Genomic DNA, 21,177 nt, shown 5'->3' with positions numbered 1-21,177 from the left:
TGGACTCACTTTGTACACCAGGCTGACCTCAAAACTCAGATTTTCGCCTGCCTCTGCCTCTCCAGTGCTGGGATCAAAAGTTTGAGCACTGCCTGGCACTGTAAGTTGTTATTATGCAGCTTAGGGAACGCCATCTGTTTATTGCAAACTTTAGTTTTTGGAAGTGCACAGACTGGTCTACCTCCTGGTAAAATGCTCAAAGAACAGAGTTTCTACACACTTTTGGAGCCACTCATTTAAATGGCAGAGAAATTACAAGAAGCATACAGATATATAAATCCATTTCTAAGTGGAAAAATTTCTCTGATTAAGTATTTTACAAGAAAATGTGGCTAGCAAATACAACTTAAATAAAAACATACTAAAGAAGAAGTGGTGGTGTGCACCTATTCTATGACTTGGGAGAAATTCCAGGCTAGTCTGCAAATATAATGAGACCTTAATTACTTACGTATTGGTTGACAAAGCTGAGCTAGAGTATCAGTCCACTATAAATGTATTTATTTCCCCATACTCTTCCTATTCAACTCAGGTTATTCCCAAGTAAGCAGCCAGGCTCATTAATATTCATCAGTCATTTCTCTTTTTAATTGTGTGTTTGTGTGCATGTGGGTACATGAGCACATATATGTGTGTGTAAGGTAGAGGTAGGCCTCTGGTGCTATTCCTAGTGTCATGTGTCATAAGCCTTTTTTTTTTTTAAAGACAGGATTCTCTAAAGTAGCCTGTAGTTAGCCACTTAGGCTAGATGGGCTGGCCAGTGAGTTGCAGAGATCCACCTGTGTCTTTCTCTCTTTCCCCAGTGCTAGGATTACAAACACAGCAACCACAGCCTTCTATTTTACATGGTGCTGGGGACTGAACTCAAGTCCTCAAGCGATCATTGCAAGCACTTTACTGAGTGTGCTATCTTTTGGCCTCCCGTGTTAATTCTGAAGTACAGCTGGCACCTTAGTACACTGTCAAGTGATTTGGCAGCGTAACTAATTTATTATGTCTTCAGGCACTAGAATGAAAACATGCATGAATAAATGGAGGTTTATATAAGACAGGAGACAGCGGAAGGTCCATTGTACCAGGACATTCAACAAGAACAAAAACAGACAACAGCCTCCTCCAGGTGTGCGTTGGTCCCTGGTTCTTACTGGGTTTTGCTTCCACATTCTGGAGAAGTGACATCTCATTACATTACCAAGAGAAAGAAAAGATATGGGAAGAGGAGATCTGGCACTCCTTCCCCTACTCTGAGAATCTCTAAGCTCTAGCGAACAGGAGATCATCTACTTAGAAAAACAATGACTGCTCCACAATGATGTAAGCGAAACAAACGCAATCTAATACACATACTGATTACACAAAGTGTCAAGTATTTCTACTTTCTTAGAATAAATGTATTTTAAAAATCACAATTATGTGTACTTAAAAATTATTTTATTTGTTTTGTTTTTTTCAAGACAGGGTTTCTTTGTGTAGCCTTAGCTGCCCTGGACTCACTTTGTAGATCAAGCTGGCCTCGAACTCACAAAGATCTGCCTGCCTTTGCCTCCTTGAGTGCTGGGATTAAAGGTGTGCGCCACCATAGTCAGCAAATTATTTTATTTGTAATGCCTTATTTGGAGAGGTCCAAAAGGAAAATATGATTAAAAAATTTTAAACTATAATGTCTACTTACATGCTGAAGATTATAAAAGTTACTGGTAATAGCTTAACAACACTTTCTATAAACGCGATACATAAATCTGTATTTGCCTTTATAATACACAAAGGATCAATTTAAAAAGGCATTTTCATTTTGGGTGTGGTGGTGTATACCTGTAGTATCAGCAATTGGAAGGTAGAAGCAAGATCATGAGTTCTAGACCAGCCTCAGCTACAAAGTGAGTCCAAAAGTATACTCAGATGAAATAAAAAGATAAATCAAACTCTAATCAAGATGAAGCGAGGATGAATGGGTACTTTCTGGGAAAGAGTTTACATGCAAACAAACGGCTACAGTGTAACTCTAACTTTAGAAGACTGCAGTACCAGTTAGATGTGCAAGGGCATTAAAAGAGAACCAGAATAATTCTTTGCTACTTAGGTTAGAAAACAGATGAAACAATCTACACACAGATGACTTCAAGGAGAGCAACATTCTTCTTATATTTGCTTGTTGGTATTTTATATAATAGCCATACAGAACTATTTCTTTAGTTGGAAAAGTAATTGGGAAAGTAGGGCTTAAGTCTTAACAAGTTATATAAAAACTGCTTGAGGGCCTGGAGAGAGGGCTCAGCAGTTAAGAGCACTGACTGCTCTTGAAGAGGACCTGGATTCAATTCTCAGCAGTCATATGGTGACTCACAACCATCTGTTACTCTAGTTCCAGAGGAACCAACACCCTCTTCTGGACTCTGTAAACACTGCACGCATGTGACACACACACACACAGGCAGGCAAACATACATAAAATAAAAATAAATAAAGCAAAACTGCTTGAGCTTTAATTTCTTCAGATGTAAAGGGAAGCTGAGTATTGCTTACCTGTTAGGATTACTGTAATAAAAGATTACTGGAGACTGATGTGTGTACAACACTTAGCACGGTGCATAACAAAGGAGAGACATCATTACCTCACCACCCTTAATGCCACCATAACATAATTTCTATTTCATACCTCTGTCGGAACATCATGGCAGGGTCCATGTTAGCAGAAGTCATTCGAACAATATGACGGATTTCCTTGGCAATCATTCTTAGCTTCTCGAAGTTTACTAAGCCATCTACTTTGGAGTCATTTCCTATGAAATACAATTTTTAAACTTTCATAATGACAATTTTATCTCCAAGTAGCAGAAGTCCAGCTATTTTTCTTGAGTACAAATTGACTTTCTTATCAATGTTTAATCATCCCGCTCCCCGCCCCCCCCCCGCCCTGTAAGCCCCCCTGGCCCTCTGCTGCCCTTTTTAAAGACTTGATAAATTCATAGACAGCTCAGCCTTGATCCCAGGGAATGAACTTCTGAGAAGAGGTGTCTTTCCCCTGGGAATAATGACTCTGAATACAGAATGTGGCTGACTGTCCATAGCTGCTAAAACCAGTTTGCTATCTCACGGCACGCACACAGATTACACAGCACACAATCCCACTCTGCACGTGGTTTGTTCTTTTGGAAGGAAGGTACAGCATCTGGAAACCTTGGCTAGCCAGGTAACAAGGGCACTGCTGGGCCTGCTTACTTACTAATAAGCAATCCAGCTTACATTTCTTTTTTGATTTATAATTCTTAAATAACAACTATTTAAGAAGTAGCAGATATCCTCGCAGGGGTAAATACTGGGAAATTAAATAATACTGGATTTCTTTGCACTAAGGTAGGATACTCTCTGGCCTGTTACTTTTCCTTTCCCAGAATCTCAATTTATCACTGTGACTTTAATCATTACTACGAAAATATCTGTTTGTAAGTTTTTAACTTACAACTTTGAAAACTGTCAACTTCTCTTGAAGAGATTAGTTATGAGGTCAGATGAAGCCCATTTATTTGTTTATCTTGCCCAAATCAGCAGGCAAAGCCTTCAATGTTCAAAGGTCAGTTTGCCTGATCAGAGTAGCATTTAACTACACCTGTCTGTAACTGTGCAATCCAATTTTTCTAACATGAAAGGCCCTGAAGCAAAATTTGACAGCTATATGGGTCTAGATCACATCCCTTTTCATAGTACACTGGTCCCTTGTCTGTACTCTGGTCACAGGAATGGCACACAGATCAGTGATGTGGGAGTGTGCCTGAAGCCTGAGGATCTTTTCTTATGTAATGTGATGATGATAATGATGACGAAGAAATTCTGAGGCAGGAAGACTAGGCAACTAGGATGCTCTCTCTCCCTGTGGATGACAATTAGCAAAGGCAGATGGGACAGGAAGATGAAACAAGCTGAGTAAAGACACTCTGTGTTTTGAGGTAAGAAGAATAAGAGCAAGTTAAATCCCATTAAACCTCAATGTTTTGTTTTGGGACTCTGACTTTATTCTGGGGCTAAGGATGAACCAAATGCAGAATGGAATAAAGACTAACAACCTGAAAATGAATTAAAACCACTTGGGATTAGTAACACCCTTAACTGAGCAAGATTTAATCCTTTTTGGAATAAGAGAATATCTGTCATGCATTCCAGATTTTAAAAATAATTTTTCCTGTAAAAACAAAAAGCAAAGCAAAACAAAACAAAACAAAAAAAACCCACAGCCAGGTATGGTGGTGCATGCCTGTAATCCTAGCAGGCTGGGAGGCAGAGGCAGGTGGATTTGGCTTTCTGTGAGTTTGAGGCCAGCCTGATGTACAAAGCCAATCCAGGATAGCCAAGGCTACATAGAGAAACCCTGTCTCCAAACATAAAAAACCAAAACAACAACAAAATGTATATCAAGAGAAAAATGAACTTGAATGTGACAAGATGTGAAAGAAGATCGAGAAGGAGAACCAGAGAAGATGCAGACCAGAGAGTCATCACAGAGACGCTTTAAAGTAACTATGCTAAACATGTTCAAACCAACACTGGTAGCTAAACACGTTCAAACCAACACTGGTAATTTTAACAGAGAATATGAAACAAACAAAAGAAATAGTGAAACAGAAAAACAATAAACTAGGAATTCAGCAACAAGACTGCAGCAAGAATGACAATATCACAGTACAGCAATAGAACAAGATAAACACTGTAAGAAGTCGTAAGGCTACAGGGGAATGGGGGTCAAGTCAGACAAAGGTAAAAACCAGAGTTCCAAAACTGATGTCAGAAAAGGGTAACAGAACGTTTCAAAACTGAAGGAAGATATCAATCTATTTCAATATGACCTGTAAATATAAACCAGAATTACAATTAAATAAAATTACAGGCATCAACACTTTATAAAACCTAGCAAATCAGAAAAACATGAGCTAAAGAGAAGTCAAAGGTTACAACTGCAGTTATCAGCAGAGGCTGACAATATGGAAAGAACAGAAGACTAAAGTTGATGTCTCAGTACTGACAATGGGAGCCAGAAGACAATGGCTGCTACCTAAAAATGCTAAGGAAAGCAGCTGCCAACCCAAACTACATTTCTGAAATGAAGTCTTGGCCTTTCACATGAACAAAAATTGAGATCTCCATCACTTGATGCACCAAATAAAATCAAGCTCCTGAACAACTAAACAACAAAGCCCTCAAAAGCACAAAGTATACCAGCCACATGCAGACACAGAAGTGGAGGATGAAATAAACAGCAGTAAGCACAAAGAGACACACATGAGATCAAACACTAATTTTATTAACCAACAGCAAAACACTACAGGATTGACAGCTCAATGGGCGAATTAAAAACTGGGGGATGAGTAAATGAAACTTGAGTAGACCAAGTTCTTCACACAGCCTGAAATCAAGTAACATTAATGAACACTGGCAAACACACTTACATGTTATATCCTCTGTTGTAACACTAAAAGAATAGCAAAAGTATGTGGTTACTATGGCAACAAAATAGAAAAAATGCTATCACCACAGAAAAGTTAATGCAGGGAAGACTGTAAGTGAACTGTAATGGTAAAAGATTAAAAAAAAACAAACAAACAAACAAACAAACAAAAAAAAACAAGCTTTTTTAGCTAAGAACTCCCACTCATAAACAAAACAAAACAAAACAAAACAAATCCTTATAAGCATCAAAGGGCAAGTTATCCTACACCCAGGATGTATAAGAGAACTTCTGTAGGAATAGTAACAAAAAAGGAAACCTAACACAAAACGAGGAAGGAATTCAAACTGGTACCTGGCAATAATTACTGCACATAGAGGGTGTTCAGTCTCATTCTTAATCATAGAAGCACAAATTAAGAGCTGGGCATGGTGGTGCACGCCTTTAATCCTAGCACTTGGGAGGCAGAGGCAGGCGATCACTGTGAGTTTGAGGCCAACCCGAGTCTAGGACAGCCAGGGATACTTTCAAAAAACAAAACAACAACAACAAAAAACAAAAAATAAAAACAAACAAACAAACAAAAAGAAAAAAGAAAAAAAGAAAGAAACACAAATTAAAACCAGGTCAAGATACAAGTACATATTTATTGTAACGTGTGACAACAGAGACTGAATTTAACAGAGAATGGTAAGGATGAGGGTGTGAGAACATCTCCAGTGCTAGAAACCAACTTCACTTGATACCACCACATTATTCTTTTTTAGATTCTACTCAGAATATACTGCATACTCATTAAGAATACACCTGTCTAAAGTCTATGAGCAGAGAATGACAGCATTCTTCACAGCAGGCCAATCAAAAACTACTCAAACCCCAAAAATAAGCCAGAAATCAAATTAAATTAAAGAAAACAACCTTTTGAGAATCTGCTTGTCTAAAGTTCAAGAACAGTTGGGTATAAGCTTTGGCATTAGAAACCAGGACAGTAGTCACCTTTGGGGAGAGGAACAGGGGAACAGCTGGGAGTGGGCAGGGACAAGCTGTTAGGATACTGGAAATGCTTAATTTTGGGCCATAAAATTAATTATGTTGTCAAATTTTATTAGTTGTTCTTTGTTTTGACCAGTTTTATACTTATGTGAAATTTAAATTGAAAAAAAAAATCAGAAGGAAAAACAATACTATGCTTAAAGCAAATACAAGGCTGCGTGAGTCTGGTTCATGCCTGAGAGCAAGGGAGGTGGAGAAAGGACTTTCGGAGAGACCCCACTTCAAACAAACACACCTCAGGATATCAAGTGTCAGCAAATATCTAGTGTCAAATTTCTATCTGAACTCTTACTGTGAACAACTCAATTTGTTATTATCAACAATATAGCTTTCTTTAGATGTCATAAATTAGCTGCATTCAACTGTATGAAGATTTAGTGACATGAAATAATTATATTGAAATGGATGAGATTATAAAGCTGTATCTAAAGCAAAGCATGCCAGTTTTCAAACGACTTTCACATACCTTCATGGAGAAATGTCATATCTTTCTTGACAACTGGGAAGAGTGGGATAATTGGAGGCTGCATGCTTTGACTACTAAGAATATTTCTGTATTTTGCCATGTTTCTAGATGGATCAAAAAGGTCTTGGAGATCTTGGAGATGTTTCTCATATTTGCTTGGTAGCTTTTCCCAAGTGCCTCTAAGCCGTGCTACGGGTGCGAGGTTCAGGCCACTATCAAAATGAGAATAGAAACATCAAGAATGGATTTGGAGGAAAGGGTAGGTTCACGTCAATAAAGTACACAACTAAGATCTATAGGGGGAAAACAGTACCCATTTTAATATTTTGAGACAGAAAAGAACTATAAAAAATAAAAGAGGTTTGTTTCTTTAACTTTAAAACAAGAAAAATCTCTTCTAGAAAAGTTCTAGTAGTGTAACAATTGCTTTATACTTTGCATTTCAGAGATACATGTAACAATCACATAAAAATGAAAAGGAATGTGAGTATCACAGTGTTGCTCATCATCAACTAACTTCCCTGTGTGCTGGGATTACAGGTGTGTGCCATGTAATCCACTTTGAGGAAAATTCTTGATTCAAAAGTTTCCACATCTCAAGGTTCCAATCTTGTCCCCTCTGGCTCTTCACTACCTTTTACTTACCAGGAAAGCAGGTCAGAGGGGAGGACATCCTATTGGGACTTTAGGTGAGAGAAGCATGGGAGAATGGGGAAACAGAAGGATCCAGAGGGTCCTAAAAACCTACAAGAAAACATTATAATGGGTGGATCTGGGTCCTGGGGTCCTGCTCAAACTATGGCACCAGCCAAGGAAAATATGGGCAGTAAACTTCAAACCCTTACCCAGACCTAGCCAATGGGCAGGACATTCTCCACCGTTGAGTGGAGAGGGAGGTCTGACTTTCATACAAACTCTGGTGCCCCATTTTTGACCACGTCTCCTTGATGGAGAGGCCTGGTGGCACTCAGAGGAAGGATAACAGGTCACCAAGAAGAGACTCGATACCCTATGAGCAGATACAGGGGGAGGAGGTCCCCCTCAGTCACAGACATAGGGGAGGGGAGTAGAGGGGAAGCGGGAGGGAGGGAGGAATGGGAGGCTACAAGGTATGGGCTAACAATTGAGATGTAATATGAATAAATTAATGAATATTAAAATAGAATAAAATAAAAATAAAAAATTTAAAAATAAAAATAAAAAGAGGACTTTAAACATGTTGAGGTATCACCTAAGTTGAAAATATAATTCATGCCCATTAGGTGGCAATCTCCCCCCATTTCTTTACTTCCATGCTGCACGCCAAAGGTCAGCTATCAATAAACAGTGTGCATTTAACACACCTCCATATTCCTACAGTTCAGCCCCCTGTTCCTCAGGCTTTTGAGTTTTACCTACACCACTACATATAAAATGTTCTCCAACTTCCAATTTTAAGCTAGGGATTAAATGTTTCCCTTTGTTTCTAAGAAATCACCTCCCCACTATTGTACGAAGGATAAAACAGAAATGTAATTGCATCTTTATTGATATTCAGAGAAACCCAAGTCCTAAACTAGAATGGTTGCCAAAAATTAGGCAAGGTTAAAAAGGAATAAGCAAAGGTACCAAAAAGAATGAAGCTAAAGACTGAGGGAAGGCTGAACAGCAGCGCTCCTAAGTTACAAGGTAAACAACAATTCTGATTTGGAACAAGAGAACAAAAGTCTGTGTGGTAACATCAGGCAGGGCTGATCTCTTCAACAAGAGTGTTGGAAAGTAATATAAACCAGTGTCTGTAAAAAAAAAAAAAAAAAAAAAAAAAAAAAACTTCTAAAAGAAAGCTTTCAGGACAGTAGGGAGAAACTGTATGCTGCACATCTCCCTAAAGCTGTCGCCCTCCACTCACTAAAACAGCCAAGGGTAAAGTAATTTACAAGGCCAATCCTTTTAGCTGGAAACTGTGCCCAGCTTTTCTCTCATATGAGCCTCTGCAAATAGCTAGTACAGGATATTCCTCATGCAAAGGAAGGAAGTAATGAAGGAATGTAACAACTACGTGTAGCAAAGTAATAGTTAAAGAACACTTGCCTGAGGAGGATAAAGCTGAATGCCTCCAAATTTTATGAACTCAGCATAGCAGTGACATTAAAATTCACAAATAAACCATAAGACTATCAAAGAACAATATGATAAAACTGACCACGACTCACTCACTACTTTCTCTCTCTAATATATGCATATATATAATTATTACTGTGAAACTATTAAAATAATTTACTAGGCTACTTTTGATACTAAAATATCATATAAGATGGTGTACAGCTGAGCAGCCAAATGCTTGTCTACCATGTGCAAGATCCTGGGTTTGAGCCTCAGCTATGTGAAAAAAAAAAAAAATAAAAATAAAAACCCTTAAATTCCACATTCATTCCTAAATTTTAGGAAGTTGGCAAAATATAATTGATAGCTCATTTTTCAACCCAAGGACTACATTACATTATGTTTAATGGAGTAATACTGGAAACTATTTACTATGAACCAAAACTATATACAGAGGCTTATTATAGCTGTAATTATTTAATATGCAAATGCCAGGAAAAAAGAAGCAGATAAGATAAAGAAACATGCAAATCATAAGAAACTATGTCTTTATTATTATTTTAAAGAAACAAGAAAATGAGATTATACAATTCAACCTCCCCCAATTATTAACTCAAAATCATAAGGAAAAGAATGCTATACTGTGCAATACATGGACCTGATACATATAAACAGTAGAACACTCAGCAGAAGCAGCAAATGGTCAGGACAATATAAGGATGCCACTCAGTAATAAGATATGCTGAACATTCAAAGAAGCATTCAAGAATGATAGGAACAACGTTATGAATGCCCAGCGAGAAAAAGAAGTGCAGCAGTGCTTTGAGGTAAAGGAGCCATTGCTAAACAAATCTATGTATTCTGTGTAATCTCAATGAAAAATAATCCCAAGACTTTTTAGAAGATCTACATGAATTGACTTGGAAGCTGACATCAAACATGCCAGCAATAGCCAGAGGAAGGATGACAAGAGGAGTAAAGAGTGTGACTAGCACCGTGACAACTCAGGACCTTCAGCTTTAAGGCTCTAGCAACTACAGCTAAATCACTAGGACAGAGTACAGAAACACAACCAAGAGAGGTGTGGGGTTTTAACAGCATATTTTATTTTTAAAAGATATTATATGTAGGAGTGTTTGCCTATATATACATTATGTATGTGAACCACATGTATGCCTAGTGCCAGAAGAGGGCATCAGATCTCCTAGGACTGAACTTACAGATAGTTGTGAGCTGCCACATAGACATAATGCTTATTGAAAAGTTACAATTGTCTTCCTAGCCAGGTGTGGTGATGCATGCCCATAACCTGAGCACCCATGGGGGTGGAGACAGGTGGACCTCTGTGAGCTTGACGCCTGGTCTACAATGTGAATTCCAGGCCAGCCAGAGCTATGTAAGAGGCCCTGTCTCAAAACAAAACCAAACCAACCACACACACACACACACACACACACACACACACACACACACACACACACACACACAAGTTTTCCTCTTAGCCTTCTTTTCTAGGCCACTTCTATTTCTTCTGATAGCCACTGACGCCCAGAAACACTAGCAGGAACGTCCAGTGGCCACACCGGCTGGGACTCAGATCAGTGTCTTGCTCAGCCATCATTAGAGAGGCTTCTTACAGCTGAAGGGAACTAACGTAAGAATCTACAACTGGACAATGTGCAGAGTGAGAGCCTCTGGAACACTCAGTCCTACATGGGACATCTTCATCAAACTCCTCCTCTCAGGGCTCAGGGATCTATGTGGGGGAGGAGGTGGAAAGACTGCAAAAGCCAGAAGGGATGAGGACTCCAAGGAAACACCACTTTCCAGATACAAGGCTGATGCACATAGGCATGCACAGAGCCTGCACAGTTCAAATCAGACAGGGTCCTGGCACTGAGAGGGGGATATGGAAACAAGCTCCCACCCCTAACCAAGAAGGCATCTGCAATTAATATCCATTGACAAAGGGAAAATTAGTTTTCTCCAATGTAGTCTCATTGGGTATATTAGCCACACATCAGGGTGGGCCCCCTGCCCAGCAGCAGTTGACCAAGACAAAACAACTCAATGGTGTATTTTACAGAAATGGTTTCTTTCTTTCTTTCTTTTTCTTTTTTTTTAAAATCAAAGACAGAACACAGAATAAATAAAAACAGAGTGCAAGCATCAGCAAGATGGAAAACACATTAAATCTAATCATTCTACATTAAAAACTTAATAGAGGTTGGGGAGATGGCTGAATGTTTGCCCTAACACTATGAAGAGCTGAGTTTGGATCTGTAGCACTAAGTGGGCGCAGTAACCCACCTGTGACCCCAGCATGAAGTCATCAGAGACAGGGAATGCCTGGGGCAAGCGGGCTATGCAAACTAGCTGAACTGGTAAACTGGGTCCAAGTGAGATCATGACTATGTTAGGTAGGGAAGACACTCAACATCAGCTTACACTATACTAAAATATCTAATGCGGAAAGAATGCACTTAAATACACATATTTACCCTCTCTTTACAAAAGGCTTTACTAAACATTACTGTTTCTAGACATGAGATACCTAAACAGATAATGCCTTGTATATGATAAAGATCACTACATACAAATTTATACAAGCTTACCTTATTATTGCAAACATGGAATTGAAGTTCTTGCACTCTCGGCAATGAAGGGCAATTTTAATAAAATGTTTAATAATCTTCATTCTTTTGAGTTGATTTGATTCACTTAAAATCTCTGAGGCAACCCAGAATGTCTCTTGGTTTACAATGTCTTCAAACTGTTTCAAGTGAGTATTTCCTGTTTTGGAGTCTAATTTAAAAAGATCATCAATGTATTCAGTAGGCTCAATATTACGAAACAAATCAAAGTCCCTCATTGACAGCTGCGTGGCAACCTCAATGGTGCTGAGCTGCAGCATGGATAGCTGGCTTTCCTTAAGCAGTTCTTGGGCATCTTCATCAGAACACAATGTTTCTGTTTCCATGTTATTTTTTAGGTAATACCTAAGTGGGAAGAAAAATGTGTGATCATGAACAGATTTCACTTAATAAGAACACTTTTTCGATTAACAGTTTCCCAAAATGTCATTTCATAATTAGCTTTTTGCCAAAAAAATTAGAACATTCACTCATAGACGAAATAGAAAAATACTCTAAATTCTTGAGAAGTCCTATTTTCTGCCGTCTGACATCTTATTTAAAAAAATAAGAGTAATGATGAAAATTACCTTGAAGTCAGTCATTTTAAGAAACTACTCATACGTGTGAACCGTGAGTGTTGTCCTGAGAATAAGGATCTATAAGGATCTTCTCTGAAGTTGTTCCTGTCCAGTTCTTTGGGGGTGGTGATGGGAAAGTAACAGAAACGTGTGCAAGACAAGTGGGGTCGCTGCTGCAGCTAAACCTTATCAAACAGTTACTGCTAAAGTTGTGGAAAAGGTTGGTGAGAGAAGTCCTAGAGTGTCCTACGCACAGCTCGACGCCCTACTTTAGTTGGAACTCTGAAGAGCAGAATGCCAACAGAAACGTGGGTTGTTAAGACTATGCCGGGGAACTTTTAGATGGGCAACTGGATTAAACGTTGCCTGTGTCACATTCCGGCAGAGAATTTGTTTATATTTTGTTTATGTCCTAAGACTGCTAGGGGCCAAGTTTAAAAGGAGGTTAGGCAGAAACAATTTCAAGCCTGATTAAGGTATCCAGGCTGTGGGGCAATGCTCTTACTTTACTGATTCACAGTGATAACTGGGAGCAAAAGCAAGAATAAAACTACTGTACCTTAGTTTCATCCGTGAAGCCTAGGTGAAGCTGGGGCTAAGGAAGGCATGCTTTTAAAAACATCAGCACCATTTAAAGCAGTGGCTCTTAACCTTCCTAGTGCTGCGACCCTTTAATATAGTTTCTCATGTTGTGGTGACCCCCATAAAATTATTTTCTTAAGATAGATTTATTTATTATACAGTGTTCTGCCTGCATGAACATTCATACATCACAAGAGGGCATCAGATCACAATTTAGTGGGCTGTGAGCCACCATGCGGTTGCTGGGAATTGAACTCAGAGCAGTCAGTGCTCTTAACCTTTCAGGCATCTCTCCATCCCCATAAAATTACTTCCATTGCTACTTCATAACCTTAACTTTGCTACTGTTATAAATTATAACATAAATATCTGTAAGTGGCCCCCATGAAAGGGTTATTCAACAGCCAAGAAGGTTGCTTACCCCCAGGTTGAGAACCACTGATTAAAGGAAACAAAATGTTCTGCATCAGACCTTTCCTGTAGCAGCTAAAAGAGCACGAGCTTGTACATGTATTTAGAAGAAATTCCTGGCTGGACTCAGTGACATAGGTCTCTATGTAGACCAGGCTAGCTTCACACAAAGATCTACTAGCTTCAGTCTCCTGAATGCTGGAATAAAGATGTGCACTATCATGTCTAGTGGCACAGGCCTGTAATTCTAGTTACTTGGGAATCTGAGGCAGTAAGATTCTATTGAGCTGTGTTTGGACAACTTAGTGAGATCCTATCTCAAAAACAAGAAATTAAAGCATTGGGGTGGGGGGCATACTTTGGACATAGCTCCACAGTGGATGTCTTAGCTCTAGGTTCAGCTGCGAGTACTTCAAAAACAAATACAAAATATTTAAGTGAAAATTTTCCTTTTGAAAAGAGCCACCTGGACCTCTATTAGCAAAGTGGCACTAAATACACTGTTTCCCAGGATTGACTTTACCAGGTTCAACCATCTACACACTCATAAACCACTACAGCTAGTCTCCAGGGGCTTGCTACTGCTTAGTCTAGCAGCAGACGGGGGCACTGTCTATATGATAATGCTTTCACAGGCAAGTAGATTGTCTGAAAGAGATTTTGGTCATGGAGGCTTCTACCAAGATTTTTCACAGAAAGGCCAGAGCAACTAGGCAATGTGTGGCAGGGCCAAGACTGTAGCAGCCAGCCTCTGAGCAGGTGGTAAATAAAGTTTAAAGTTAGGATAAAGACAAAATGGAGACTCCAAGATGCTGGAGACACCATCAATGTGGAATGTCTAACAAGCCAAACAAAGCCAAAACCAAGTGGAGATAGTTCATGAGGCTGCAAAGGTGGGTTTTCCCAGGCTCAGAGAAGGACACTATGTGCCCTAGATGCAGGTATAGATCTATAGGATTTAATGTTTACCTTAATGGGTTTCTGTCTTGATTTGGTTTGACTGGGCCTTGCTATTCTCCTGTTTCTCCCACTTGGAATGGAATATTTACCTGGTGTCACTTTTTTCTTTTTTGGTTTTTTGAGACAGTGTTTCTTTTCGTAACAGCCCTGGCTGTCTGGAAACTGGCTCTATAGATCAGGCTGGCCTCAAACTCACAGAGATCCACTTGCCTCTGCCTCCTGAGTGCTGGAATTAAAGGCGTGCACCACCATGCCCCGCTACTTTCATCTTTTTTTATTCTTCAAGGTTCACAGGTAGAGTTAGAAGAGATTTTAGACTTGGGCAGAACAAATTGTGTGAAACAAGCTGGAGCAATTAACCTTTTGAAGATTCTAGCAGATGCGATTGCATGAGTCTTTAGGAGCCAGGGCAGAATGCTATGGTCTGAATAGGAAGTGTCTCTCTCACATGGGTTCAGGCACATCTTGTAAGTAGGCTGAGCTGGGGTCATGCTTCTGAAGGCTATACCTGGTCCCTGGTCTCATTTTCTCTCTCCTTCTTGGCTGCCATAATGGGATCTACTTCTGTTCTGCTGCACACTCCCTGCCATGATGGACTTTGGACAAAATAAATCCTTCCTCCATGAAGTTGTTCCTGCCAAGTATTTGGTTACAGCAATGAAAATTAACGCAGTATATGACATATGGGTACTATTACATAAATATTTGTTCACGGAGAATACAACTTCTGACTGGCAAGAAAAAGCACATAACCAAGACTTGCTTTCATCCCTATTCAGTAGTTGCTACTGGACCCATTTCCTCCTCCTTCAAGTGAGGCAAGAAGAAGTAGATCTGTAGACAGAAGTTGTTCTTAGTGGTTTCTCCTATAGTAAATACATCTTGCATCTCAGTGAGTGGCATGGATCAACCCTTGTATAAAAGACTTCATCTTCCAGTTCTCTTTAGAACAGAGCCTCTATGGTATTAACAGCGGAGAGGCGGCCGCAATCATTACAGGTGGGCATAGGTTATACAGGGCTGTTCTCACTCTCCTCTTTACGACAGCCTTTAAGGACTCCTCCAAGATTCTATTCACACAATCATAGAGACAAACTCAAGAAGAGGATAAATTCCACTTTAATCTTAGAACTAAGTGGCAAAGTAGCATGACGTTTCTACCTAAGACACTCATTTTGTGAATTTAAAAATAGCACTTTGTATATTCAGGAATAAGCTCATTCACCTTCCATTGAGTTGAATTCTATCAGCTAATTTGGAGAACTGGTCCGGAAGTCTTCTCTGCTTTATGACACCCTCAGGAGTAACAGAAACTTCACAGAGAGAGTATGTGTCAGATGCACCAGTCAAACCAAATTCCTGAACAGCTTGGCAGACCACTTCTTTAGCTGTGGTATCTTTACTGATGATAATGTAGCAACTTTGTTGATCTGCTTTGAAAACTCTTATAACTTGATCAGGAATATCTATATAAACACAAAGATGAGCCTTAGTATTTAAAAAAGTAACATTTAAACACCTCAAAAAACAACTTGCAGTACAAGGAATATAATATATATATATATCCATCCACTGTTTAGAGGGATATATATATATTTTTTCTCCCAGACAGGATATGACAAAATGTATCCTTTTTCTTCAGATGAAAAATACTAAAAGCAATTTTTAAAGACAAAAAATTGTGATAATACAATTTATAAGACATTTTCATGTAACATATAAAGCTATTTATATTATTTAAAATGAAATTAAAAGATATATATGGGTGTTTTACATGCATGTATGTGTTCTACATGCATGCCTGGTGCCTGCAGAAGCCAGAGGAGGATACTGGATACCCTACTAGACAGGTGATTGTGGGCCATCATGTTGGTTCTGAGAGTGAAGCTGGAAGAGCAGCCAGTGCTCCCAATCACCGAGCCATCTCTCTAGCCTTCAAGCTATTTATTTTTAATAAGGAGGAAGGGATAGTAGTCCATATGTAATGAGTGTGGCTATATGCATACAGTACAGGTGCTTTTGGAGCCTACATACACTGGACCTGCTTGGAGCCAAGCAACACAGGATTACCATTTTCTATCATGACAAAAGATATGATACAGACTTCCCCACAGGAGATAGAACTTTATCTTTTCAAGGAATCTGACCAGCTCCTCGGTGACAACTCTCTAAAAGCTTTCAACCTTTCCCTACAGGTTGTGTTTTATAAATCCTAGACTGTGAGAGAGCAAATTTGGTCATGTCTCTATTAAAACTGTTTATTACTTTATATTTTTGTCTTGCTGTCTATTTTGAAAGGCTATCCTTTTCTTGTCTTCAATACTTTATTATTATTTTTTTTAATATAGGCTGTCTCTATGTAGTACTGGTGGTTCCAGAGCTTGCTATGTTGCCTAGGCTGGCCTTGGATTCATGGACATTCTCCTGCCTCTGCTTTCTGAGTGCCAAAGTTAGAGGCATGCACCACCACATCTGGCTTCCAATACTTTTTGGCAATACCTGTGTTTCTTCCCATAGAGTCACATGAAGGCATCAATACTTACTCCACTAGAAAATGGTAATCAGTTTCCTAGCTTTTTTTTGGGGGGGGGGGGGGAGAGTACATTAATTGTGTTTTTGTGTATGTGTGAGTTTGAATAAGTGTGCATGTAGAGGCCAGAAGTTGACATTAGGTATCTTCTTCACTGGCTCTCTACCTGAGCCCCCTGATTCCACTGGATTGATTAGTCAGTGAGAACCCCGACTCTCCACTTCCGGTGATGGGTGTGTACTGCAGCAGCAACCAGTTTGTTGTTGTTGTTGTTTTTGGGAAACATGAATGCTAGGTATTCAACTCGGTCCTCTTGTTTGTACAACAAACACTTCACCTATGGAGCCATCACCTCTGTGGCCCATTTTCTCAGGTTGTTGTTTTGTTTGTTTGTTTGTTTTTGAGACAGGGTTTCTCTTCGTAGCCTTGGCTGTCCTGGACTCACTTTGTAGACTAGGCTGGCCTCGAACTCACAGCAATATGCCTGCCTCTGTCTCCGGAGTGCTGGATTAAAGACGTGTGCCACCATGCCTGGCCTCATTTTCTCAGTTTTATATTAAGTATATTTTAAAGAGGAAAGTGTTTAAATGTCCATATGGCTAAACACCTCAATCTCTCTTCTGTGATGTTGCCAATAGTAGGAAGACAGAGGCAGGCAGATCTCATTGAGTTCAAGGCCAGCCTGTTCTACAAAGTGAGTCCAGGACAGCCAAGCCTACAGAGAAAAATCCTGTATTGAAAACCGAAAACCAAAAACCAAAAACCAAACCAAACCAACCAGAACCAAAAACCACCCAACAACAACAAAAAGCAAACAAACAAACAAACAAACCCCCAAACTAAACCAAACGCCAGAAAGATGTCTTTACAAACAGGAATACTTTTGCTGTGACTTGTGACAATGGCAGGAAATAACTTTATATTGTTTGTTCAGCACTGTCTTTCTTAGCACTATGTATACTGTTAAAAAAAAAAAAAAATCTGTCTCAAAAGGAAAGACAAGAAAGTGGAACAGGCATAGCTGCAAACAATTCCACAGAATGAAATACCCCTATGCCCCTCTACCTTGAAATTTAGAACACAAAAAGAAACCTGCTCCTAGGACTAAAGGACGCAAATGAATCCAAATCTGCTCACTAGTTGCTGGGTACCCTGGGTAAAGTTCGTGTATTCAGTAGTCTCTGTTCTAGAAAGAGGTACCAAGATGTCTTTATTGATGTATTTAAAGATCTGAGCCATTAATACTTGTTGCTCATATTTCTTGCCAATGAAGAGTCTCTAGCTTGCAGCTAATAGCAACATGATTGCTGAACTTACAAAGCTTAATAATAAGGTTAGGTAGTTTTATAATCCACTCAAATCATGCATGCTTCTCTGCTGGTACTAGAAATTACTGTAAGCAGGTGGATGTCTAGTTGTCAGGAGAAGGAAAGTAAGCGAAGAGGTTTCACCATACACTTTTATTCTTTAAAAAAGAAACAAACAGCACTCTTTATAAACTGGGTTCTAGGCTCCAGAAGTGGATTTCTCTTTTAGAGCTTTGGGGCTAAGTGCTTCCAGCTGACCCTGAGGGAACGGCAAAACATCTACCCATTTACTACCATCTTTAGAAGAATATATCGACAGGGTGGTTTCTCTGATGTTCTTACACCTGGGAAGGAACACAGGACTGTCTATCTTGAACAAGCCTAAAAAGCTGTAATTTCTAAAGCAACAAACTGTTCTGTAGTCCAGCTATATTATAAAAGGTGTTTCCAGAAGAACTCTATAACCTTTCTCTATTTTAGAATCACTATATTTATATTATTTATAAACATACTGCCAGATAAAGAACAATATACATGGCCAAACATAAATATTTGGCTCACGACAGATGTACACATGATAATAAATTAGATAAATAGTAAACATGAGATTAAAAGAAACAGAAAGGAAAAATATATAACTACTTCAAATTCTAGTCATGAAGCAAAAATGCATACACAAAACTCCATTAAAAGAAAAAATTTTGGGTGGTGGTGGTGGAGGACATTGAACCCAGGGCTTTTATACATGTTGGCAAGAGTTTTGCCACTAAACTCCATTGCAGTCCCAGAAAAACACGCTTCCAAAAGAATTTGAAAGTATACAGTATTTATTAGCCCAGAGATTCATATTTCACTCATATACACCTTCATTTGTTTGTTTATTTTGTGTGAGTGGTGTGGAGGTGGAGGGCATACACATTCCACAGCACTTATGTGGAAGTCAGAGGACAAAATGTGAAAGGTTGGTCTCTTTCCTTCTACCATGTGGGTCCCAGGGACAGAATTCAGGTGGGCAGGCTTAGTGACAAGTACGCTCTCATCTGCTAAGCCCTCAGATTTTATTTATTCATTTGATTGATTGATTGATGATTGATTGTAGGAGGGTTTCTGTGTAGCCTTGGCTGTCCTGGAACTCACTCTGCACTCCAGACTGGCCTCGAACTCACAGAGATCCTCCTACTTCTGCCTCCAGAGTGCTGGGATTAAAGGCCTGTGCTACCATGCCCAGTTGTTTTTCTATATTCTTTTTGGTTTTCAGGAAAGGGTTTTCTGTGTAACATTCCTGGCTGTCCTGGAGCTCACTTTGTAGACCAGGTTGATCTACCTGTCTCCTGAGTGATGGGATTAAAGGTGTGTACCACCACATTAGGCGCATGTGCTTGATTGCGTATGTCGGAGCAGTGCCGTTGGATCTCATGGGACTGACTCTAGATCTCTTGATAAAGTACAGTGCTCATAACTGCCTGAGCATTGTGCTAGCCTCTAGAGTGATAACTGTGACTCAGTATGTGTAAAATAAAAAATAAATACTTTAAGGGAGCTGGGTCTGGCAGCACATGCCTTTAATAGCAGTACTTGGAAGGCAGAGGCAGACGGATCTGTGTGAGGGCAGCCTGGTTTACATAACAAGTTCCAGGACAGCCAGGGAGATCCTGTTTCAAAAACAACTTTTAAAGAATGTACTGACCCTGAGTTTACACTAAAGATAGGATAACTTTTCAGATATGGCTCACGCCTTTAATCCCAGCACTTGGGAGGCAGAGGAAGGCAGACCGCTGTGAGTTCGAGGCCAGCCTGGTCTACAAAGTGAGTCCAGGACAGCCAAGTCTACACACACACACACACACACACACACACACACACACACACACAGAGAGAGAGAGAGAGAGAGAGAGAAGGATCTTTAAGAAAATAAAGTTTACGTTTTCATTCTGCTTTAAGCTTTATTTTGCTGAACTGACATTTATGAAGCACTTGTGTATTCAGTGTTACAAGTGATGAAAATACAGTGGTAAAGGAGACACACAGTCTCTGACCTGAGGGAATTCACTAGTATTCAACAGAGTGGGAAGTGGTTCAAGGAAAGACAGTAACAAGTAAGTAGGAGAGTCCACAAAGTAGCTAGGCAGTATGTGCACACACACCTCAAAGGTACCAATAGACTAGAAAAGAATTGTCATATTCGTCCTATTCACATCAAGGGCTAAATAGCGAGTATTGTGTCTTTTTTTAAAAGGTACTTATACAATGTTGGCAAAGTTCAATCTGTGTTAACAATGAAATATAAAACACGTGGAAACCTATGAACACTACGATTCAACAAAACACAAATTACCAAGATTGAGGACTAGTGAAAAGAATTTTACCATCTCTTTAAACAATGTTGGCAGAACATTACATCCATATACACAAATATATAAGGTGTTCGGAAAAGATCTAAGTAAATTATTCACCGAAAAATCTGAGGGATGGACACACTTGTACTTACTCTTTCTCTAAAGTTTTACTTTTTTATACTTTTTAATTTTTTTTGAGACAGGGTTTCTCTGTGTAGCCTTGGCTGTTCTGGACTCACTTTGTAATCATGCTGGTCTCAAACTCACATAGATTTACCTGCCTGTGCCTGCCTGAGTGCTGGGATTAACGGTATGTGCTACCATAACCGGCTCTTCTTATACTTTTTAAAGTTTTACACATTGTTTTCTTTTCAAGGTAGGCTTCTGTGTAGCCTTGGTTGTCTTGGCCTAGCTTTGTAGACCAGGGTGGCTTAGAACTCACAGAGACCCACCTGCTTCTGCCTCCTGAGTGCTGGGATTACAGGCTCTAGCACGCCAGGAAGTTTTACACCTTTTAAAAGTGTATGATATCTGTATTTCTAACAACAACAAAAGGCTTTGAATGCAAAAAGAATTAAGTTTTCTATATCAAATAAATAAATGTTTCTGTTACTAAATGAAAAAGTAAACAAAAAGTTCTGTAAATAAACTCAGTGGGGAAAATCAGACTCAAATTTCATTAAGCCACACCGGTGTTTTTTTTTTTTTTTTTTTTTGAGACTGGGTTTAATGCAGCTCAGGCTGGCCTCAACTTGCCATGTAGTGGAGGATGATCTTGAACTTTGGATCCACCACATAA

At 39.4% G+C, this 21,177-nt stretch overlaps 1 protein-coding gene across 10 annotated transcripts in view; it reads right to left on the bottom strand.

The window, feature by feature from the left end:
• Rapgef6 (Rap guanine nucleotide exchange factor 6) overlaps positions 1 to 21,177 on the bottom strand; it is a 179,759-nt gene that overhangs the window by 28,587 nt on the left and 129,995 nt on the right. For all 10 annotated transcript variants that reach the window (XM_051168156.1, XM_051168154.1, XM_051168151.1 and 7 more), the window contains 4 exons: positions 15,431 to 15,671; positions 11,654 to 12,037; positions 6,957 to 7,168; positions 2,657 to 2,780 (listed from right to left, as the gene is read on the bottom strand). In XM_051168156.1, coding sequence (XP_051024113.1) covers positions 2,657 to 2,780; positions 6,957 to 7,168; positions 11,654 to 12,037; positions 15,431 to 15,671 — 961 coding nt within the window. The remainder of the gene's footprint in view (positions 1 to 2,656; positions 2,781 to 6,956; positions 7,169 to 11,653; positions 12,038 to 15,430; positions 15,672 to 21,177) is intronic.

Source organism: Acomys russatus, chromosome 25, assembly GCF_903995435.1.
Source record: "Acomys russatus chromosome 25, mAcoRus1.1, whole genome shotgun sequence".
NCBI lineage: Eukaryota > Metazoa > Chordata > Mammalia > Rodentia > Muridae > Acomys > Acomys russatus.
This window is presented reverse-complemented; position numbering and strand designations above follow the sequence as displayed.